This window comes from Thunnus thynnus, chromosome 12 (assembly GCF_963924715.1).
Source record: "Thunnus thynnus chromosome 12, fThuThy2.1, whole genome shotgun sequence".
Lineage (NCBI taxonomy): Eukaryota > Metazoa > Chordata > Actinopteri > Scombriformes > Scombridae > Thunnus > Thunnus thynnus.
This window is the reverse complement of record NC_089528.1, coordinates 19787125-19808274: the sequence shown is the minus strand read 5'-3', so window position 1 is coordinate 19808274 and position 21150 is coordinate 19787125. Positions and strand designations below refer to the sequence as shown.

At 39.9% G+C, this 21150-nt stretch overlaps 1 protein-coding gene across 2 annotated transcripts; it reads right to left on the bottom strand.

Moving 5' to 3' along the window:
- Nucleotides 1-4682: 4682 nt before the first annotated feature.
- On the bottom strand, nucleotides 4683-21150 carry mmp16b (matrix metallopeptidase 16b (membrane-inserted)). Of its 2 annotated transcripts, XM_067606193.1 has the most exons (11): nucleotides 20188-21150; nucleotides 18144-18292; nucleotides 17854-17868; nucleotides 17327-17443; nucleotides 15931-16235; nucleotides 13431-13592; nucleotides 12793-13010; nucleotides 12555-12693; nucleotides 11055-11205; nucleotides 9266-9381; nucleotides 4683-8483 (listed from the first exon to the last, which is right to left on the bottom strand). In XM_067606193.1, the coding sequence occupies exons 1-11, from the start codon at nucleotides 20314-20316 to the stop codon at nucleotides 8122-8124; spliced, it is 1863 nt and encodes a 620-aa protein (XP_067462294.1). In that variant the 5' UTR covers nucleotides 20317-21150; the 3' UTR covers nucleotides 4683-8121. The 2 variants fall into 2 exon arrangements, with proteins under 2 accessions (XP_067462294.1, XP_067462295.1); XM_067606194.1 differs by lacking the exon at nucleotides 17854-17868.

The following is a 21150-nucleotide window of genomic DNA, read 5'->3' as shown; positions in this document are numbered from 1 at the left end:
CCATTCATTGGTCATCTCCATGAAGCCCAGTGATGATGTGAGGCCACTCGCTAGAATCAAAAGATTCATTCACAAACACAAACAGATAGAAATTAGATCAATCCACATTCATGGCTAATATTCCATAGTCCTTTATATTGTCCATAGTCCATTATATTGACAGAATACATGGAAAGATAATAAATGTTTATAAGGAAATTAAGTGATCGTGGCTCCTGAACTCACCTGACAGCAGGTTGTAGAGGTTACAGTAGTTGAGGCCATTATCAAGAAGACTGGTGAATCCAAGAGAAGTGGACTGTGCCTGATAAGTTAAGAAAAGCCAGAAAAAGAAAAAGTACAAATATTAGTCATTTTACTAGTTATGACTTAATTTCCAACAGACTTGTGAAGACTTTACAAACTGAGTATACGGTATATCATCTGTCAACCAATGTATTTGTTTTTTTTAAAGCTAGATCAGTAGCAAATCAGTCATGTTGCATTAAACTAAATCATGAGCGTCACTGATACTCACAGATACACGACAGCCACCGGTCCGTACGGTTGGAGTAAATGTGAAGGTGATGCTCTCAGCCTGGAGGCCGTCTGGGGAAGTGTGGTTGGCTTTGATAAATAGAGGGGTGGCGGAGACCAGCTGGAACAGAAAACAGTACATATATATATATGTATATGTATATTTTTTACACTGATAGTAGATGTTGGTACATAAAACTTTTTTGTGTCTTTGAAACTGATATTCTTGAAATTCTATCCATCTAAAACACTGTTTACATAAACAGAAAAGTGGTTTCTTACCATATACTGACATTCCTCACAGCCAATCAGAGGGTTGTAGGCTTGAATCTGTTGAAGTAGTGTAGTGGTGACTTCAGCACAAGGTGTTGCAAAGAGCCTGGAAGACATACATGTTTGAAATATGAAACTTTCTGAAGTTGCATTCAAATACGGAGACACAAAATGACAAACTCTAAACCACATCAGCAATCCAGACTCACCAGAGTGTCCTGCAGAAGGCATGGTAAGGAACAGGAACAGGGACAGTGACAGGCACAGAGGCTGAAGAGCCAAACAGTGCTGCAATGAGAGCAGAAGCCAACAGCAGAGTCCTCATGGTGATGATGAAGCAAGGTTCTTCCTTCTGTAGTGCAGCTCACGAGAGTGTGCTGACTGATTCCTCTGCAAGTCAATTTATACAAAATATCAGGCTTGTCATGAGGGCCTTGTGATGATGCTTGAAATTAATTTAAGTGTATGACTTGTGGGTCTTGTGGTGATTGTCTTTAATTACACAAGACAATGCTTCTCATTTTGCGGTGGACAAACACTCAAGAAAATCATATTTTGGCTCCCTATAAGGTAATTGCGGACAATTATTTGATAGAGTTTGATGATAAAATTCATCTGAAAGTACATTAGACTTTAGTCTTTTTATAAAGGGGCTCTTGGTTTTATATTGAAGGATCTGTAATCCTAGCCCTAACCCAAATTAGAGATCTGCAACAGCACAAATTCAGAGACAAATATCTCAAAACAAATAAAACCAATACTATCTGCATAGCTTAAAACCACTTGAAGTTTTTTGTTTGTTTGTTTTTTGTTTTTGTTTAATTATCTTTGGGAATTTAGGTGATCCTCCTCTTCTCTCCAGTCTGGCCTCACTGATCTACATATCCAACTCATTGGTCAGCTGATTTGTGAATGACCATCAGGCTGTCAACCATATCAATGAAAAACGATTAAATGATTTCATGCACATCATTTGTTATTCATGTGGTCACAGTGACCTATATGCATAGACACAGAAAAGCACACACACATACAGCATGATAAGAATGATAAACAGTATCAGAACAAACTTAATATTATTTATTATAACTGGTAAGATGATATGAACCATCACAATGAAGTATATTTTGTGTGACTACTGATTCTTTGTTGTAGAATCTGTAATTTCATGACACATAATGTTTTATTATTTTTTCCATTCACCCTAAATAGGACAAGTTGAGCTCTTTTGTTTATTTAGGATTTATTTATTTTGTTTCTTTGTTCTTGCAATAACAACAATTTCTCCTTTTTCCCCCCTAAAACCAGTGAAACTGTTCATGTGTAGAAGCTTTGTTTGTTAAGAATTAGTTATTTGTATCAATACAGTATGCCCAGTATGAAAAATCAATTTAATCTCAATTTAATCTCCTGGTATATTTAATCAATTTAAAAATACTATATATATATATATTAAGTAAATTATAATATACCCATATGAATGAATAAGAAATACATAAATATATAATGACAAATTCATATAGCACATTCTACAAAGGAGAGATGGGGCAAATATTTTGTGTACTAAATCAATAAAATCACTTAGAGATAGCCGTAAAATAAATGCATGTTATCATATAATATCACATTATATTGCTTGATGAATGCTGACATATGATTATTTCTAGAAATAACACACCAGACAAGTCTATGCCTCCATAATACCAAACAACAGTCCCAAAAAGTGTTTCCAGATATATAGATTATCAGTTTGCTCTTGAACAAATGCAATGAAATACAGTACATAAAAATGAAATACATGTAATGTGAGATTCATACTCAGAACTGAAATGTACCTTTTACTGCCAAAAATTTAGAAAAAGGTGTCAGTCCAGACTGCTGAATCACCACAGCTAAAAAAAGTCGTCTGATTTGTGGATGACTATTATGTTTCCTACCATGTAATTGAAGAATCCTGTGATTTCACGCAGGACAGCCACAGTTACTGAAACCACACACACAGACACACACACACACACACACACACACACACACACACACACACAGGAAACACATGAACAATCACACAGAGACATGTGAAGCCCCAGTTTAACAGCTTTAATCTTCCAAGCAAACCTCATTTTTTCACCTTAAACCTATAGAGTATTGCTCATTTTGTCCAAGCTCCTCTTTAAAAAAAAAAAAGTCAGGAATAATGCAATTCAGTGTGACTCAGTATAACATTAAAATCCACAACAACAGTTGATCATCATTTCAAAAATGATTAAAATATATTATTCAAACCTTTTTCCCTTTCAAACAAGTTTGAGGATAATATGATATATTTTAGTTCTTTCCTTGAAAAGATTATGAAATTTAATTAGTTACTGACTGTTACTGATTACTATGATCATATATCACATGGACAGTATCTGTAAAAGTTACCTTTGCAGCAGGAGTATTATATGCAGACACATATAATCCAGAAAGTGATGCTCGCACTGTTTTCTTCAGTTTACAAAATTAGACTTCATGCGGACTCTATGATTTAGTTCAAAATGTACATTAATAAACAGACATTATATCTCCTGTATCTATATTACTGACAGCCCCAAATTTGACAAAACCTAGAGAGGTGCTGCATCTTGTTACTGATTGGATAATGTGACACCTTTGCCATGTTCAGAGCTTCCACTATGGAGGCATCTACTGTGAGTCTGAATTTTTATTCATAAATACCTCATCAGTCATTAATAAATGGCTAATTAATCCATAATTAAGCTTTCAGAGAGTAGAGAGTGTGTATTCTTTAGGTTTTATGCTATTTCTTTATGGAAAAAAAAATCACAATCACACTATGTTATGGTCCTATAAAACAGGAGAAGATAACAGCTAATTTCAATGAATGTTATAAAGACATTTTTGAAAAGTATTTAATGTTTTTATTGCGTGTAAAAACGGGTCAAATTTAACCTGAAGAGTATATAATGCTGAAGTACAGTTTCTTCAATTTTTTCTGTAAACATAGATAATATTGACAAGGAGGATTGGACTGTGTTAAATAAGATTTTTCTTTTTTCTGAACAATTTTTTGGGTTGTTTTGTTGTAAACAAACACCTCACAAATAATAATGACTCTGCTGCAGGGTCCATTCGTTTTGGCAAAGTCATTGACATTTGCTTTGAGTTTGTTCCTCCTGCTGCAGCCTTCTGCAAACTGAGGGTAGGTTTGCTTTTTGACAACCAAAGACCACTATTTGTGTTACGCAAGTAATAATGTCACAGCATATATTTTACATTTTGATGCTCCTTTAATGTCGTACTTACTATCTGTTACTCCTACACGTCTCAAAATGCATCGAGGGCTGCTGCCTCCTCTACAATCTAACTGATTGTATGAGATTCACTTTGCATACGTACTTACAGCAGCGTCTCAGACAATATCTACCTGATCCCTTTTTGTGCTGCTGTCTATCTGTTGTTTCTTCAAAGACGAAGAGAGAGAGATCAGCAATGAGGCCCTCAAAACAATCAGTGACATGAAACAGTGAAGAATGAGCTGTACATGCTGAGTTGTTAACTGTAAAGGCACCAATATCAAGGACATCAAAGCCTACAAAAAAGTATTCAAGATTCTTCTGCCACTGCTCATAGAAATCTGGCTTCTTTTATGCGTTTTGTAGTGTTTTTATTTTGCTGAACTTTAATATATATTATGTTCTCCATTGTTCTTTGCTTTGTTAAGAGTTAAATGTATCCTGAACAAGAGTTATTCCAAGTTTCATATATAAATTTCTCTTTAATGTTGCATCTAAATCGTCACTTTGTTGCAGAAGTTTATTCAGGTTGACTATGAAACTTTTCACTAGTGTCTGGTTTGAATGTTTGTGTGAGACCATGATACGAGGACGCACTCATTATGCACTTGTTTTATTTACAACACACAGCATTTCTTTATCCATGGAATGGATGGATTGAAAACAAAAATTCTCCCAAGCAGACAGTATACACTCTGCCTTTATGTACATATGCAATACGTTTAGTTCTCATACATTATGCCTTGGACTATATAATGAATGTATCGGTGTATAAAATCTCCACTGCGGTCTCTACCACACCCACACTCTCCGGTGTATCGACTGCTGTCTAATCGGCCCCATCTACTTCCTTTAATGACATACCAAATTAGCCCTAATGCTTTGCAGCGTGTGTCAAGGCAGACAAAAAAAAAAAAAAAAAAAAGCACTCCAGAGATAAACAGGGACAGGTCGAAGCACAGACACTTCCTGCTTGCACTTAGTCCACATCTAAAATGTCAGGTATTTCAAGTGATTTAAAAAGACAGCTGTCAATGTGCAACCTTTTTACCTCTCTAAGATGGAAAACAACATTCACACCAGATGAATTGTTTGTTGTTGAGGCAATAACAGGAGGAGGAGGATTACATGGTAACAGTGAGACTAGAAAAAAAATAAAAACATTGCATTTCAAACCCACTTTATTGACAGCTTCTTGCCCTCAGTATGATGCAAAGCAAGATTTGAGGTGCTGAGCACAGAGGAATAAATACAGCAATAAATACAGTACCGACTCTCCTCACTGGCTGTCTTTAATTCACACTCACTGGAGCCATCAGACCCTCACCACAAACACACAAACTGATAAGACATCACACACAACACTGAGCTGAAGGTTTTTGCGTCCACCTTAAATTACAGTGGTCACGGAATCGACGTGGACTGATGTGCGCAGCCATTCGGCGCTGCCTTGGGAAAGCAAAGATGTTTTCTTTCTTTAAAATGCGTACGTTTTCTTTCATCAGTTTGACAAGTTATCATCTTCTCGTCTGAAGATCGGAGCGGGGAGGACAGACTGGAAGCTAGTAATTTCAAATGGTTTATAAAAGATGACAGTTGGATCTGTCAATGCAATGATCCGTCCCTTCATCTGACCATAATAATAGCATTGAATAGCACAATGTCAGAGTGATCCATGGTCAACAGCTATGAAAGACATCTTAGCTTGACAATGGCATGCATTGCCCCTTATGTTAAGTTTTTAACGGTCACAAATGATGATGGGATAAACCAACATTTAACGAAGGTTCAGCCCATCCATCACAGTTCAATTGTTTTACCCTTCTTTAGAGAATTCATAGAAACGTACATTTCAAGATGTCAAATTCCTTCTCTGATATGCTATAAAACAGCATTGCCTTCACATCAATGAAAGATTACGTCTTGTACAGTTAATGTTTGACTTGATCATTTCAAGTAAAAGAGTAACAAAAACAGGGAGCACAAATATATATATATTAAAAAAAATTACATCATGAATGCTCACAGACAGGTCATCTGGATAACTCTGAGAAACACCACATGACCACATCATTATATGTATGGCAGGCAACCAAAGGCAATTACGAGACAATAGGATCCGGGCTGCGTATTGCATGAAAAAATGCATTTATAATGCAATACACACGGATAGAAAAAGCTCCTGCTCAGCTTAACTCTATCTCACCTCAGATCGTAAGAGTCTGTCCTTTTTTGTATGCTTTATTTCACTTAGTTGTTTCTCATACTTTGCTGATTTGACAGTGTTGATCATATGTTGTATGATGATGATGTTATATATATGTAATATCATAGATCATGATATATATGTTAAGTATGTTAGACTTAATTTTGCTTGTTTTGGTTTTTCCAATATGCCTGTTAATTTCAACAATGTGAGTGTAGTTCTATAAATATTTGTTAGTCATTAATCTAATGAAATATATGTGTAGTTTTTATATAATGGTTATTACAGTGTGTAAAATAACCTGGTTCCATTATTATTGAACTTTTTTTTCTTGAAATCCTTAATTTTTGCTTATTAGTATATGTTATTGTTTCCTTTTTATAACAACGGTTTCACTTTGTATTTCTTCAACAGCTATTTGCAACAACTCGGTGAAAAGATGGAGCAATCTGGGCAATAGCACGAGGTTGATGGGGGGTTTTTTTTCTTGAGAAATATGTCTCATGGTAGTTTTTATATCCTCCTTTCACTTTTCTCCCACCCTTCTCTATGTGACTGTGCTATGTGAAATATTATGTAAACTTACAAACCTTGTACAAAACAGAAGATGGATTAGTAAAGCTGTTTCAAATATATGGACTGACACTGTTTGGAGTATTAGTGTCCAAACTTGGCAAGGGGAAAAAAGGGAGCTGTTCAATAACTGACAGTAGAGTACAGTACAGTACATATATTGTGTGGGTAATTACTCTCACTCTCTCTCTTTCACACACACACACACACACACACACACACCCAACTAACCTTCTCTCTCATACCCTCCGGTGAGGCAGTAAATGAAAGATGATAGCCTACTTGCCATCAGGTGTTAGCACAGTTTAGCACATTTTCAAGAGCAATGAACCCATTGTGGATCAAACTGTCCTCAACTACTGGTTTTGAAGTTGCGTTACGGGCAGTAATTAATGCCTTCATACGCTGTTTGTATCCCTACTGTGTCAGAGACACATAGAGAGAAAGAGAAGGGGGAGTATAAGCAATCTGTGATTAAGGCAGTCTCATAACTATTGCAGAGAGGTTTTTGGCCCCTGTTTTGGAGACAGACTGCCACAACAGTCTTCAGTTCCGAGCTCTTACTGCTGCTTCCCATCCCCACAGATTACAGAGCAGACGGGTGGATATGAATAGAAATGGCAAAAGAAAAATCTGAGTATGATGCCACAATGTTCGATCCGCAGAGGAGGAACATCCCATCAAAAACAACATCCAGCAGTAATCCTCTTTGGAAGATAAGGTCATATTTGGTCTGTGTATCAGTCCTCCACACAATGAATCATCTTTTACAGGGACCCTAAATGTAAAAAAAAAAAAAAAAAAAAAAAAAGCATAGCTCAGGGGCGATTTCATTAAGAAACGAAAGTAAAGTAGAAGCCTATATCTAATTTGTCCACTGAAGTTAGTGCTAGGGGCTTTTTAAGTGGCGTGCAGAGACGAGGATAGACAAAGGTCCCACTTACAGTAGCTTAACTCTGTCTCACTTAATTGAGTTCATTCCAGGATACAGAAAAAAGTCAAAGCAGATACATACATATTAGTTAGACATAGGAGATGTGGCTCCCGCACTTTCTTCAGTCGAGTTCTGCTGATCATTTTGCTCCCTTGCAGCTTGCACGTTAAGAGTTCAAGCAGTTTTAAAATCTGCCAACATGGCAATCTTTCTGTATTGGACCCTTTACAGTGCTTCCAATTACTGTACTTAGGGTTTCAAGCAATAACTAGACCTTTATCAGAGCTTCACACCTCTCTTTATACAGTACAGTAACAATCCCCTCAGACCCACTCCTGCATGGAGCGCTTGCAGTACAGTATGTGGCGCTGCGTGCTCTTCCTCCTGAACTGGAAAACAGTGTAGAGAAGGACCATCATGCACAGCGCCAGCACACAGGGGATAGCAATGGCCACCGCTTTCTCCGTTCCCCCCGCGCTGTCCAGTTTGATGACAACGTCCACATCGCCATTGTCATAGTGGCGCTCCTCCGCCACCGGGGGGCTCCAGTCCCAGTCGGGGTCCGCAGGTAGACCGTCACATCCCATGAAGTCCCTCAGAATGGATCTTGGGTAGCTGGGCTCCACACGAAGCAGCTGGTTGTTGAACTTCCAGTATTCCTTTCCCTTGTAAAAGTAGGTAAAGCCTGGACAGAGGGATTGTGAGAAAGTTACTTATCAGTTTTATGAACAAAGACACCAACTATTCTTCATTTGCTTGCACCATTTTATAGCACAGCAAAGTAGTCAAATCAGCATGTTACTGTCTTTCAATCTTTGAAATAAAGGTTCTGTCACTGCTGTATGCTTTTGGTTGCATATAGATAAGGAGCACCAATTTCCGTTTTCACAGCTCTTTACCGAAGCGTACCCTGGTTTTTTGAACGGTGCATTCCAGTTTGTGACAAGAACAGTAAATCTTCTGCAAATATAAAATTAATAGAAAAATAGGGAGAAAACACAGATTTACTGCTGACTGTAGCAGAGGCACTAATGAGTCTTTAGAAGGACAAATTCTTACCAAAATTAGGCCGTGCAAAACCATTATACTTTGCTAATAACTGGCTGGAGTGTAGTGTATTGCAACAGCAGTGTATGCATTGAGTTTCTGTTTTCCATTGTTTATCACTCTCCTTTTACACCTGCTACTGTATGCTGACCTCTAAGAAAATGAAACCAGAAGGTTGCAGCACAAGTTGTTGCAAATGCTGTTCTGTCATCTTGTATTCCTTCTGTCACGTTGTTGCATTCAGGACTTAAACAATACCGACACATGCTTGACAACAAAATTACATCTCTCTGGCAAAGAGCTTCGCCCAATTTGAAGGTCTTGCTCTTGAAATGAGATTGATCTCTTATAAGTATCTAGTATCACATATCTTGTGAAACTACTTGGCAGCTGGTTTTACAGTCAGAGAAGTTGGCATACCATTGGCCTTATCCACAAAAGCTCCCTGTGGAGAGTCGGGGATGCCCTTCCAGATGGTGATGGGTTTGGGATAACCTGGGTCCATGGTCCTCATGTCCTCATTATACCTCCAGTATCTACAACATGACAGAGAGAAATACTACAGTCAATACAGATCAAAGGTTTATGAACACAAGTAGAGACATGTGCCACCTCCGAGGCCAACCCATGCATGCAGGCATACACAAATCTAAACACACAATCACAAATCAGAGTTTAATGACATTTTTTATCCAACAATTGGACAAAGTCACCGTAACCAAATCTGTTAACTTTATAGCACAAGACATATTTGTCATTCTTCTATACAAAGGCAATTTTAACTTCCCTGTACTATCTCATTCAACCATCACCAGCATCAAAATGATTCCTCAGACCTGAAACTAGCGCTGAGGGACAGTGCCAAAATCAAATATCTTCCATTATCTTTTATACAGCACTTCAGCGCGAGACAATTTTGAGTCAGATTTACCAGGTGGATTCTTTTATTGTTCATGTTACTCGCCTAGAAAAGTCACCTAAGCTCAGAGGACTTTATTTCCAGACTAGGAGACCAGGACAAATATAAAAGATGTCAAAATCTGACATTGAACTAGACATCTATACAATGTGTTTACAGTGACAGCCTATACCTCGCGGCTAGACAGTCTTCCCTCTCAGTCTGACCGTGTAATTATCAGCAAATGACTTCATTCACATGACCAAAGAAAGCGGTCAATCAATCATCCATACTGTGTTTATCTGCAGCACAGATCTGTTGGTGTGATTGATCTGCTTTTCATACACTGGTGCTCACACACATAAATCATGCTACATAGTGTCATTTCTTTAGATTAGAACAAACACCACCTTGTCACACAGAGGAGGAGAGATAAAATCATGCTTCAGACGATGGACAGAGTGTCCCGTTTGTCATGATGTGCAGCAGCAGGTTGAGGGATGACAGTATCATGACAAAGCATTTTGTCAGCTCTCTCCACAGGGTCCCCTGACCTCTTAGGGTATGATTTATCATGACAGCTGAACAAACATGTGAGTCACACTGGCATAGTCTCAAACTTTAAGACCCCAGCAACACACATAGATGCATAAACAACAGACACTCTGATTAAGTTGTTTTGGAAAGAGTTTAAGTTTCAGTTCACTTCCAAATACAGGTAACAGGTAATCATCGTACAACCGTCGATAAAGCCAAAGATTTACACAACGTAATGTAAATACTTGATAGAAAAGCACTTAAACTTTAAAGTTATGTAATCACCATTACAAACATTGCTCTAATTTTGGATCATATTGGGTTGAATGCCAATAAGCAGCATTCGTCAGCTGTTAAAGAGGCAATCGTCATTTTCAAAACAACATGCGACAGCTTATAGAGCGTCAAGGATGCCAAAGAATCTATGCCAAACTTAAAGAGGCATTGATCAACAAATCTGTGAAATTATTTAATATCTCAAAAGGGAACAGTCCTAAAGCGATGTTAAAGAAAAGAATTACATTGACAGAGAGGAACAGATGAGAATGAGCCTCTAGGAACACTACTCAACATACTGTACTAGAAAGCTAAAACATGTAATGACTACATTTGGTAAAAAGGACTCAATTTGTCAGCAAAACAAAATTAAATAGAGATTTAAGGCATCTGAGGTTTTCAGAGTACTTGTTTCTGCTCTGAGAGATTCTAGTTCTGCCCAACTGTTTGTTATTAACTTCATAACAGATAAAGTACTAATAATCATTCCACAGAGACCTGTCTCCTTTGAAGAAGTAGGTTTTAGCGACATCCTCCCACCAGACAGCTGTCTCGATACTCTGAGTGGGCATGCCGCTCCCGAACAGCGAGATATCCTGAGGGTACGAAGGCTGCAGAGTTGTGTCCTTGAAGACCCAGAAACGGTTTCCTAAAATACATACACAAAGTTAGGCGGCTCTGGGACAAAGACATTATCATAAATATGACCTCAAAAATAGGGCTAGATGAAACACCGCTGGCTCTCTACTCATTCCAGCTTTCTGTGTGGGTTTTTTTTTTTTGCCAGTGAGTCTATTTATTTCTCTTCATGTGATATCAAAGGTCAGATGTATCACCTCATTTACAAAATATCTGCACAACAGAAAATCTATGCAGTGTTATCTATAATACAATAAGCAGCAAGATGATGCTCTGAAGGCAACTCCGCTGAGACTTGTTTTGAGTTTTATTGAAGCTATTGTTGCATTTGATTCAGTTTGATCATGAGTGCCTCAGGCAGAGTGAGGAGAGCTGGTGTGGTGGTGTGCTTGCAGTAAGTAGCTAGAAACACACATACACACACATGCACTCACACACTTACACACAAACACACACAAACACACACACAAACACAAACACACAAACACACACACACACACACACACACACACACACACACACACACACACACACAGTTAAGTCCCCCTGAGTGAATAAATAAAGCATGAGGCACTCTGATCCTACTGGGTGACAGATGTCATGTTAATCTGCCTGATGGACGGATGGCTGTACCGGACCTGCACTTGTTCTGTTACCATACAGAACACAAAAACAACCTCACAGTCAACCAGTCTATTACAGTATGATAAAAGATCATACACGTGTAGTAGTGGTATGCAATAAAATATAATTTTTTTTATTAATAAATACAAGAAAGTATTTTTGGTCACTTGTAGTTTAGCATAAAAATATTACAAATGCTGCAGTAACTGAAGGTAAAGGGTTAAAAGGTCGTTTGTGTGATCTGTTTCAATTTTGTTCAAGACTTTTTCTTATTTTTGTTAATTAACTTGATTTATTTTATATTTTTAAATTGAAACTTGGAAGAATAATCTAATAAAAATTTCAAATTTAAAGGTGCCGTATGAAATTTGCTTTTGAACAAACAAGAGTAATGTTTATATTGTTTTTCACCAAAACACATTGTGTATAAGTTGAATGCTTTTCCTCCCTCAAAAAACCTTTGCAAAGCCAATTTTTAATAATATTTTGAATCTTGCATCATTTACCTCCATGTTTTCTAGCTTGCAGTCTTCTTCCTTTGCCTTTGTTGGCACATTGCTACATTTCTCAGAATGTTACTGCCACCAATTATCAATCAGCAGAATAGAGTGAAGCAAGTGGCAGGCATAAAAACATTGCTCCACAGTGCTACTAGTAGCCAAAAACTCCACAGGGTACCTTAAATAAATAAACAAAAAATCAAAAAAAGGAAAGCAAATCTCTTGTTTTTATTACCTTTGAAAAACACAAACTTCCCTTCGCTGTTTTCATAGACGGCATCAATTTTGGGAGGCAAGCCTTTCCAGAAGTAGTTGATCTGCATGGGGTAGCCAGGGACTACTGAGTTGTCACGTACCCTCCAGAACCACTGGTCCTGTAGAAATGGACAATCATCATCACGCTCGTCAACATCAACATCACAAACTGCTTTGAAACCTGAATCCATGTTTACTGCTACTTTATGTTACTTTACCTTAAACACAAAAAGCTCCTGTCGGAGGATGGCCAGGGTGTTGAAGCCTCCGTCACAGATGTTGGGTTTGGAGTTGGGGTTGGAGGGCTTGGCCCCCTGTGGAGGGCGGTGAGGCCTGGCATGGCGGTCATGCTTGCGGGGGTCTGAGGGAAGGTGGAAGCGAGGAGGAGGGGCTGTAGGTGGGGGCCTGGTAGGCTGCGGGGCTCTATCTGGTGGACCTAAAGAGAAAAAAACATAAAAGTACTTCTTCTTCCTTCCATTGTCTCTATTTTTATCAAGGCACCTTTCATTTTGGCACAGATGATTTGGCCTATTTGGAGCTCTGTTAGCTGACTCATGCATGCGATTGCCAGGCCTATTTAACAGCTGACAAATGCTGCTTATTGGCATTCAACCCAGTATGATATTGTACTGTAGCAGGATTTGTAATAGAGATTAAGTTACTTCGGGGCTCAAGTCATTTTTTTAAAGTACAAATTTGTGATATAGCTTCAAAAAACTGTTGGATCAATAGAATAAGTATATGGCATTGCTGTAAAGTGTTTTTCTAAGTACTGTCTACTGTTAAATTGTTCAACCTCCACATCCTCTTGGATATAAAGACTAAAGTGAGAGACTAATGTGTGATCGAGGGTTACCATAGATTTTCTGGATGCCCTGTAGGTCATCATGAGGTAGTTTGAAGTTCTCTGTGTCCATGTACTGGTAGAAAGGAGCCATGATAGCAGTGGGGTCGTTGGAGTGCTCCAGACCGAGGGCGTGACCCAGCTCATGAACGGCAACCAAGAACAGGTCGTTACCTGAAGAGGAGATGAGGACAGCAAACACAATCAATCATATATGTCTTGTATTTTTTTTTCACTTTTCTCAGTTTTATGACAATGCACTCTCAGAATTGTCCTTTTTTCTCCTTTCTTTCCTTAATAATTAACAAATGATCAGCAGATTAATCAACAATGAAAACAATCATTGGTGTCAGTGTTCTGGTCAAGAGCAAACTAAATCCATGAGGCTATTCTTGTGCAATGCTATGCAAGTAAAGATTACTGGGGGTAAATTGCCAAGCGTGAGCACTTTTTCTCTTTTGCTCCATAACAGACGATAAGCCTCATGTTAGCCACAGAGAGCAGAGATACACATTCACATTTCTGCCCAAGGCAACAGAGAAAACACACGTTCATACAAAGCACCTGAATGCATACAAATGTCAGCCTTGCACAAGCAAACATTGTGGTTCTAGTTCGTATCACATTCAAACACATGCACAAATGAAAAAGAAAAATGTCACGGTCAGTGTCCATGGTCAGCACTCAGCTCATAGTGTCAACCTGATTTAGAAAGAAGTACAGCATTTACATACAGCTTGTGACTGAAGCTGTCCCCAGGAGATTGTTGCCCTTTAAAACATGATATCCACTCCTGCCAGCAGCACAGTACAGAACAACCACTGACCCTCAGCCAGCAGCTAAAAGGTTACACCTCCCCCTCCTCCATTTATCTAACACACCCAGCCTCTTCCACCAAACCAAAAAAGTCCCATAAGGACTCCCAGGAGACAGACCAGAGCTACCATTAGCGCATATGTCAACATGCAACATTTATAATTACACCGCTGTGAAAGCCCATCGAAGGTTGCACAGCTCTCCAGACACATAAGCTGAGACAGGAGCTTTTCAGAAACAGCCTCAGCAGTCCACATGGATAACTATGGGACACCTCACAAGGGTGAACATGAATTTGACTTGCAGTCTGAGACAATTACCATTGGAGGATGAGAACAAAAGAAAGAAAGGGTAGGGAGCTGATGGGTGGCAAGTAGCTTCCAAGAACAAACACAATGTGAGCTATAACCCTCCTCTCCCACTAATGGGTGGATAGAAAGTTAGAGTATGGCACATGGGTATTAGCGAAGCAGCCTGATGGTGCTCTGACAAGCCTGGCGCCCTGTAGGTAGCATAATTAAAGTGTGTTTGGATGCACGCTGAAGAAAGGCAGATCTAATCTCCCTCTCTGGGCGGCTGCAGTGCCCTGCCAGAATCTACACTGGCTGTGTGACCCACATTACATGCTATGTGGGCCACTGTTACGTATTAAAATATAACTTAGGATGACCCACCTAACCTGTTATAACGATATCCAAAATAACATAACATATAACGACATGACATAACCCATAATAACCGAAACTTTACCTTATATACCCATAACAACATAACATAACTTAACTGAATATACACATAACATAACATAACATAACATAACATAACATAATTACCTGATCTAACTTAACCTTAACCCTAACCCTAACCTAATATACCCAAAATAACATAACATAACATAACATAACATAACATAACATAACATAATTACCTGATGTAACTTAACCTTAACCCTAACCCTAACCCAACCTAACTTAACCTAACACAACCTAACCTAACCTAACCTAACCTAACCTAACCTAACGTAACCTAACCTAACCCTAACCTAACATAACATAACATAACACAACATAACATAACATAACATAACCTAACATAACATAACATACATCAAACTCACAGAAAAACAGAATAGCCATAATCATGTGATGGCAACCAATGTCTTAAAATAGCAGGGCTTTCTATCCTGTCATCTGAAGAGCTTATTATGCAGAAAAAAACATCAAAATCCTGACAGATGGGGTGATGCGTCTTTACAGAGCACAGCCCGATCAAAGACATTTCTGCATTCTTTGTCTTTGGTTAAGCATCCCTCATGCCCTGCCCTGTGATACCATCTCTGTCATATCGCCCTCCTGCCTAGCCGTCCGTATATCCATTATTTGCTTTCCATCAGTCCTTATCTTCCTCTACCAATGACCGCCCTTTTTTCTGTTCTCTATGCTTTCCTCACTCCTTCCACACCCGTTACTTGTTTACTTACCTCAATGTTTCTTTTTTCCATTTCTTTCCTTTCTCCCCTATTTTCTTAATCTCTTTCTTTAATAGTTTTCTTTCCACTCTGCTGCTCTAGCTTTTCCCTTTTTATGCTTTCCTCACTCCTTTATTCATGGCACTTTGTCACCTATTATTACTCCTTACGTTCACCACTTTCTCTATCCACGGATTCAAGTTTACGCCCATTTACTCATCCACTTACCATCATGGTTGGGGTTCCCCAGGGTCCAGGGCTCATCTGAGTCAAAGTGCGTGTCCCCTCCTATGCCCGGGCCTGGGAAATAGGCGTGGGCGAGGAATCCCCCCTCCCCGTCGAAGGGTGAGCTGTCTCCGTGAAAACCCGAAGCGAAGATGATGGTGATGTCCACGTCACGCCTGCCAGTCTCCAGGGCACTGTACGGAACGGCCTCAAAGCGTAAGGGAGTCACACCCTGCCACACGTCAAACGCCCGCCGAATGGCATCATGAGTCTCCCGGGCGCCCACCTTCGGCGTGACATTTTTTATGCTGTAGAAAGAAAATAAGTGATTGAGATAGACATTATCAGGCTGAGAAAATGCTCCGCAGGTTGTAGTAAAATAAATTGTGGATGTAAATAGTGCAGCACACATACACATAATTTGAAACTGATGTGAACAAAATAAAATAGACGAGCCCATGCCTCGTTATCCCATTAATTTCGAGTGAACATTTTTACTTCTCAAAATGAGGAGACACTGAAAAGAAGTTCTACTTGACACAACTATTTCAAGCCCGGCAGCTTTCACTGAACTTTTAACACAGCAGTCGTTATCAGTCCCTGGCAGGCAGAGAGGAAAGGGAAATCTTCTCTCTCTCTTGCCACTCATTTTCATGAATAAAGTGCAGTCAGCAGCAGCACTGGCTCAGCACTGATTGACATTCCATTAGGAGAGGTGGCTCATCAATTCAAATTCGGGGAGGAAGGAAGGATTTGAATAAATTGACAGTGTTATCGTCAATTACTGCTGTAACCTGTCAATTTGCAGTTGTGCTGGGGACCCGTTTATCGGTCCTCCTCAGAACCCATTAAAAACTGGAGCTTAATCAGGAAAGATAAGATGAGAGTTTGAATATTTCTGCTGAGATTAGGGACAATTTACTCTCAGGATTTTTAAACAGTTTTATAGGAGCGAGAGGAAAGCCTTCAATCTTCATGCTACTCAGCTAAAACTGTTTGTTTTGCTTTATGAAAAGCAAAGAATAAATGAGAAAAATTGGAAGAGGGTTTAAAAAAAACCTTCCTGATCCCATTTTTCATTTTGCCAGCAAGCTATTTATGCACTGTAAAGTAAACATACTCACAGCACACATGGGCGAATGTATGTGTTAATTTATGTGTTTCTGGATGTGCCAACATGTTTTTGCATGTGTGTGTGTGTGTATGTGTGTGCCCCCTCATATGTGACGTATATGTGCAGTCTCTATGACAACACAGCGCATGTGATCCCAGGTGGTGAAAGAGGAGGGGATGAGAGACAGAGGAGAGCTGAGAAAATTATCCCTGGCACATCTGAACTCTACAATAAGTGCCGCTAAACTCAATGGTCGCCATGACAACTGCTTCCACCGTCTCTCACCTGTAGGTGATGTGCGTACGCTGCCACTTCTGTCCTGTCAGAGCATATCTCCGCTTCCGTGACCTCGACGCACTTTTGAATTTGTCCGGAACTCCACAGCGAGGTTTTTGCATCCAACTTAAAACAGTTAAGAAGAGGAAGAGGAAGAGGAAGAGGAAGAGGAAGTGGAAGAGAAGAGAAGAGAAGAGAAGAGAAGAGAAGAGAAGAGAAGAGAAGAGAAGAGAAGAGAATTTGACTCAACTTTGCTGACTCAAATTTGGGAGGCAAAACACCTTCACAAAACAACATAAAGCACTGAAGTGAACTCAGTAGTTCTCTTCCTGACGGGTGCCAAAGTATCACAGCAGAAAAATGAGGGAGTGTTGTGCAGACTACAACTAAACTACAGTCACTATCAGATGAAGTGTAAGAGCGGCACCTGAATGAGGGTTAAATCAAAAGTTTCTCATTCATACCACATCAGAGTATCACAAATACAAAAACACACACACACACACACAATACAAAGGCAAAACATTAATTCTCACCTCAGCGTGATATCACTGCATCATCATGCAAAATGAGAAGAAGGAAAAGTGTTAAAACCTTCACCTGAGGTTGTTTCAGGCGAGGTGACGGCGGGAGAAGTTAACATCTTCTATTTCTGTCCTTCACTAATAATTTGAAATATTAATATCCATCTCTTCCGCATTTTAAATAAATCAGTTTGCATTCGTACTGTATGAGGTCAACGGCTTAATGAAAGTGCGTGTGCACCTCAGCAAGTCCGCAGCACATGTGTGTGTGTATGTGTGTGTGTGTGTGTGTGTATACTCACTCCTTGGTTCTGTCATCCAGTGTCCCTGTGACATTGAGACCATAGACACGCTGCATGGCAGCAATGGCTGAGTGCATGGTTTGGGCTGAGCGCAGGACGGACATTCCCGGTTCTGTGCGGGGAAGGTAGCCATACCTCTGTAGCCATCCCTAGCAGGAAGAAAGAAAGAGAAAGATTTGGAGTTTTGTGACCTTTTTAAGACTTGGGTTAGGGTTTCGGGTTAGGGGGTTAGGGTTAGGGTTAGACTTGTTTTGGACTGTTTGCCTTTATTAGAAAACTCAGAGGAAAGAGAAAGAACCAAACTGTCCCCCTAACCACAAGGATGCACTTGCTTGTTCATGATAAATTAAAAGTCAAAATGTAAAGGTATAATTAATTAGTTAATCACTATTAAAATGCACATGTATCACTTAAGCTGCTGTATTATGTTGTATTATTTCAAAAACGAAATTCAGTTCCCTTTGTGTCTTTCCATTATCTGTAATTATCACAGTATATTCAGCATTTATATTTCACTTAATGCGAGTAGGTTGTAAAAACACAGACATTCCTCCACTGCATTGGTTAAGGGTGCCTTGCTCAAGGGCACCACAACAGTAACTGTTTGATGAGTTACTCTATCCAGTTCAAACTGGCAAGTGTCCAGACACCAACTTCCTTCTTCAACCTCTCATCCACTGCCAGTCCCATAGTAAAAAAGCAATAGGAATACGGCCATGCATCATTTATTCTGCATCTCACAAGAGGATGAGCAGTCAACTAACAATCGCTATTATCAGCAGAAAAAACAACTATGCAGAGAATGAGCCGCTGTGGATACATTTATATTTAACATCACTGTGCAGTTGGAATGTTTAGAAGCTTTAATTTAGTGCTTAATAGACTGTCAATTGTTTGCTTTAATTGTCTATCCAGCAGTGGTTCAGGTTTAAATATATCTGTGTTTGTTTGCTCAGAGGCTCTCCGGACATGAGTACAGCTGTTTGCATTTGAATTCCTACTAGTGACCTTAGTCAGTGTTTGTGTCTTGCGGCTGCCGGCCAGTGAACATGTGCAGGACTGTGGCCCTGCCTCTGCTTGCCCTACAAAGCGCGAGAGTGATACAGGGGAGAGAGGTGAGACTGAGCATCATCCAGGGGTCACTGCCAGACTCAATCCTGACGCTGAGGGCCACGAGGTGCCCACGCTATCCACAGCTGTCCACACGCCAGCCAACTGCCTCTCCATCACCGCAACACAGCCTATGAGATATGCTCCAGCTAGCTAATCTGTCCATCCCTCCCCCTTCTGACTCTATCCCTCTTTCTGCTGAGCTAAACGCCTTGTTTATCCCTTTTTTTCCCTCCCTCCTCTCTCTCCTGTGGATGTGTTTCCTGTGTGTGTTGTGTTTGTTCAAAGGCACAGATCTCTCAGAGAGATATCAGGCCGATTTCAGTGAGCCATAAAATTGAATAATGATGTGTGTGTGTGTGACTGTCAGCCTCAGCATTTAATTTCTTCAGAGTGGTGGGAGGGGAGCCTGTGGTGAGGATGAAAATGACATCAATTAATAAGGTACAAAAAAGCAAATCCTATTATGCAACTTGTGTCTGTAAATGTTTAATCTCCTCCAACACCATGATGCTGCCAAAGCATGTCTGACTTCACGCTGGCCTGTCACAAAACTATATCTAGCAATGAAAACATTGTGCTGTAAGGCATCTCTGCCTGCTGAAATAGACCTCTAAGTGCAATCATATCTGGGTTGCACATTTAGGATCAGTGGGCTGGATCACCTCAGCTCATGGACCGCAGTGTAATAACCTCAAATGAGCATCCTTCTGTTTCATTGCACCTTACAAATGAGGAATGCGCGATATTTTCGCCGTTCAGTGCGTGGGCCGTCCTGATAGGCTTACAATGTCTCCATGTTATGCATTATGGTAATTGTGCCCACGGACAGCGTGGGGAGTCAATATATATGTTTTTCACGCTGAGGCAGATGATGTGGAGGAGAGAGCACGGTCATTTATGACAGCCAGGGAGGGAAGGCCATTTATCTTACCTCAACGCTGAACTGATGATCCTCCTCTCCGGACACGGCACACGAAATCCAAAGCAAAAAATGCAAGCAGAAAGCTGCCGCGTAAAAGCAATCCGATGGTTTTCTTTTACTGGAGGATACTAAGGTCATAATGACCTGTTTTTCCCGAGTGTTTATTAGAAGAAGCCGCCCGTCTGCTTTGGCTCTTGTGTCAAATGAAAACCATCAGGTGAGCTGTCAAGGCAGATTCAGATGAAAACGAGAAAAAGACCCCGCGTTTTTATAAAATCCCGATGGTGGCATAAAATGTTCCGATGTCAAGCAGAGATAACGCGGCATGTTAGACCCGCTGCCCTCGCCATTCTTATTTACATCAGGGGCTACATCTATCCAGCAGCATCAATGGCCATGTACAGTACCCAGTCTGCGCAAGATAGGCTCCCTCCCGACTCGACGCCTGCGCTTTGATTTCTCACACAGCGCAGCGCTGCTTGGCAGCATCATGAGAGCTGCCCTACAGAGTGCATGAGAGATGAAATACAATTCGTAAGAACTGCCTGTACGTTTGACTTTAACATCGCAGAGGCCACGGCTCTGTGCAATTTGACGCGCAGAAAGCTTGATCTTAAATTCCTGATAGTAAACAAAGGCCTAGGTTGGATCCAGATTATGGACTGATGTAGCCTACATTCCCCTGCTGATGCTTTGATAAACCAAATGACCTCAATGCACTGTAAAAAAAAACAACAACAAAAAAACCCAAAACAAAACAAAACTGCGTAATAGCGCTATAATAAACAAAATATAGCCTCCACCTTGCCAATAACTGATAAATCAGTCATCCAATCTTCATCATCATTGTATCATGCACCATCAGACATCAGAGTATCAGAACTAAATCTTCCCATTAGCCCAAGTCTAACAGCTTATCTTAAAATATCTGTCCCACAGTTTACCCCTGTGTTGATCTGTGGCCTCAAGACC

Bases quoted from the DNA above. Each gene is read 5' to 3' on its own strand.
- mmp16b (XM_067606193.1), bottom strand. From the start codon at position 20,316: ATGACCTTAGTATCCTCCAGTAAAAGAAAACCATCGGATTGCTTTTAC. The intron at 18,293-20,187 runs GTAAGATAAATG...TCTTCCTGCTAG, and splicing joins ATCATCAGTTCAGCGTTGAG to GGATGGCTACAGAGGTATGG. The intron at 9,382-11,054 runs GTCTCTGTGGAA...GTCATGTTGTAG, and splicing joins TACTTCTTCAAAGGAGACAG to ATACTGGAGGTATAATGAGG.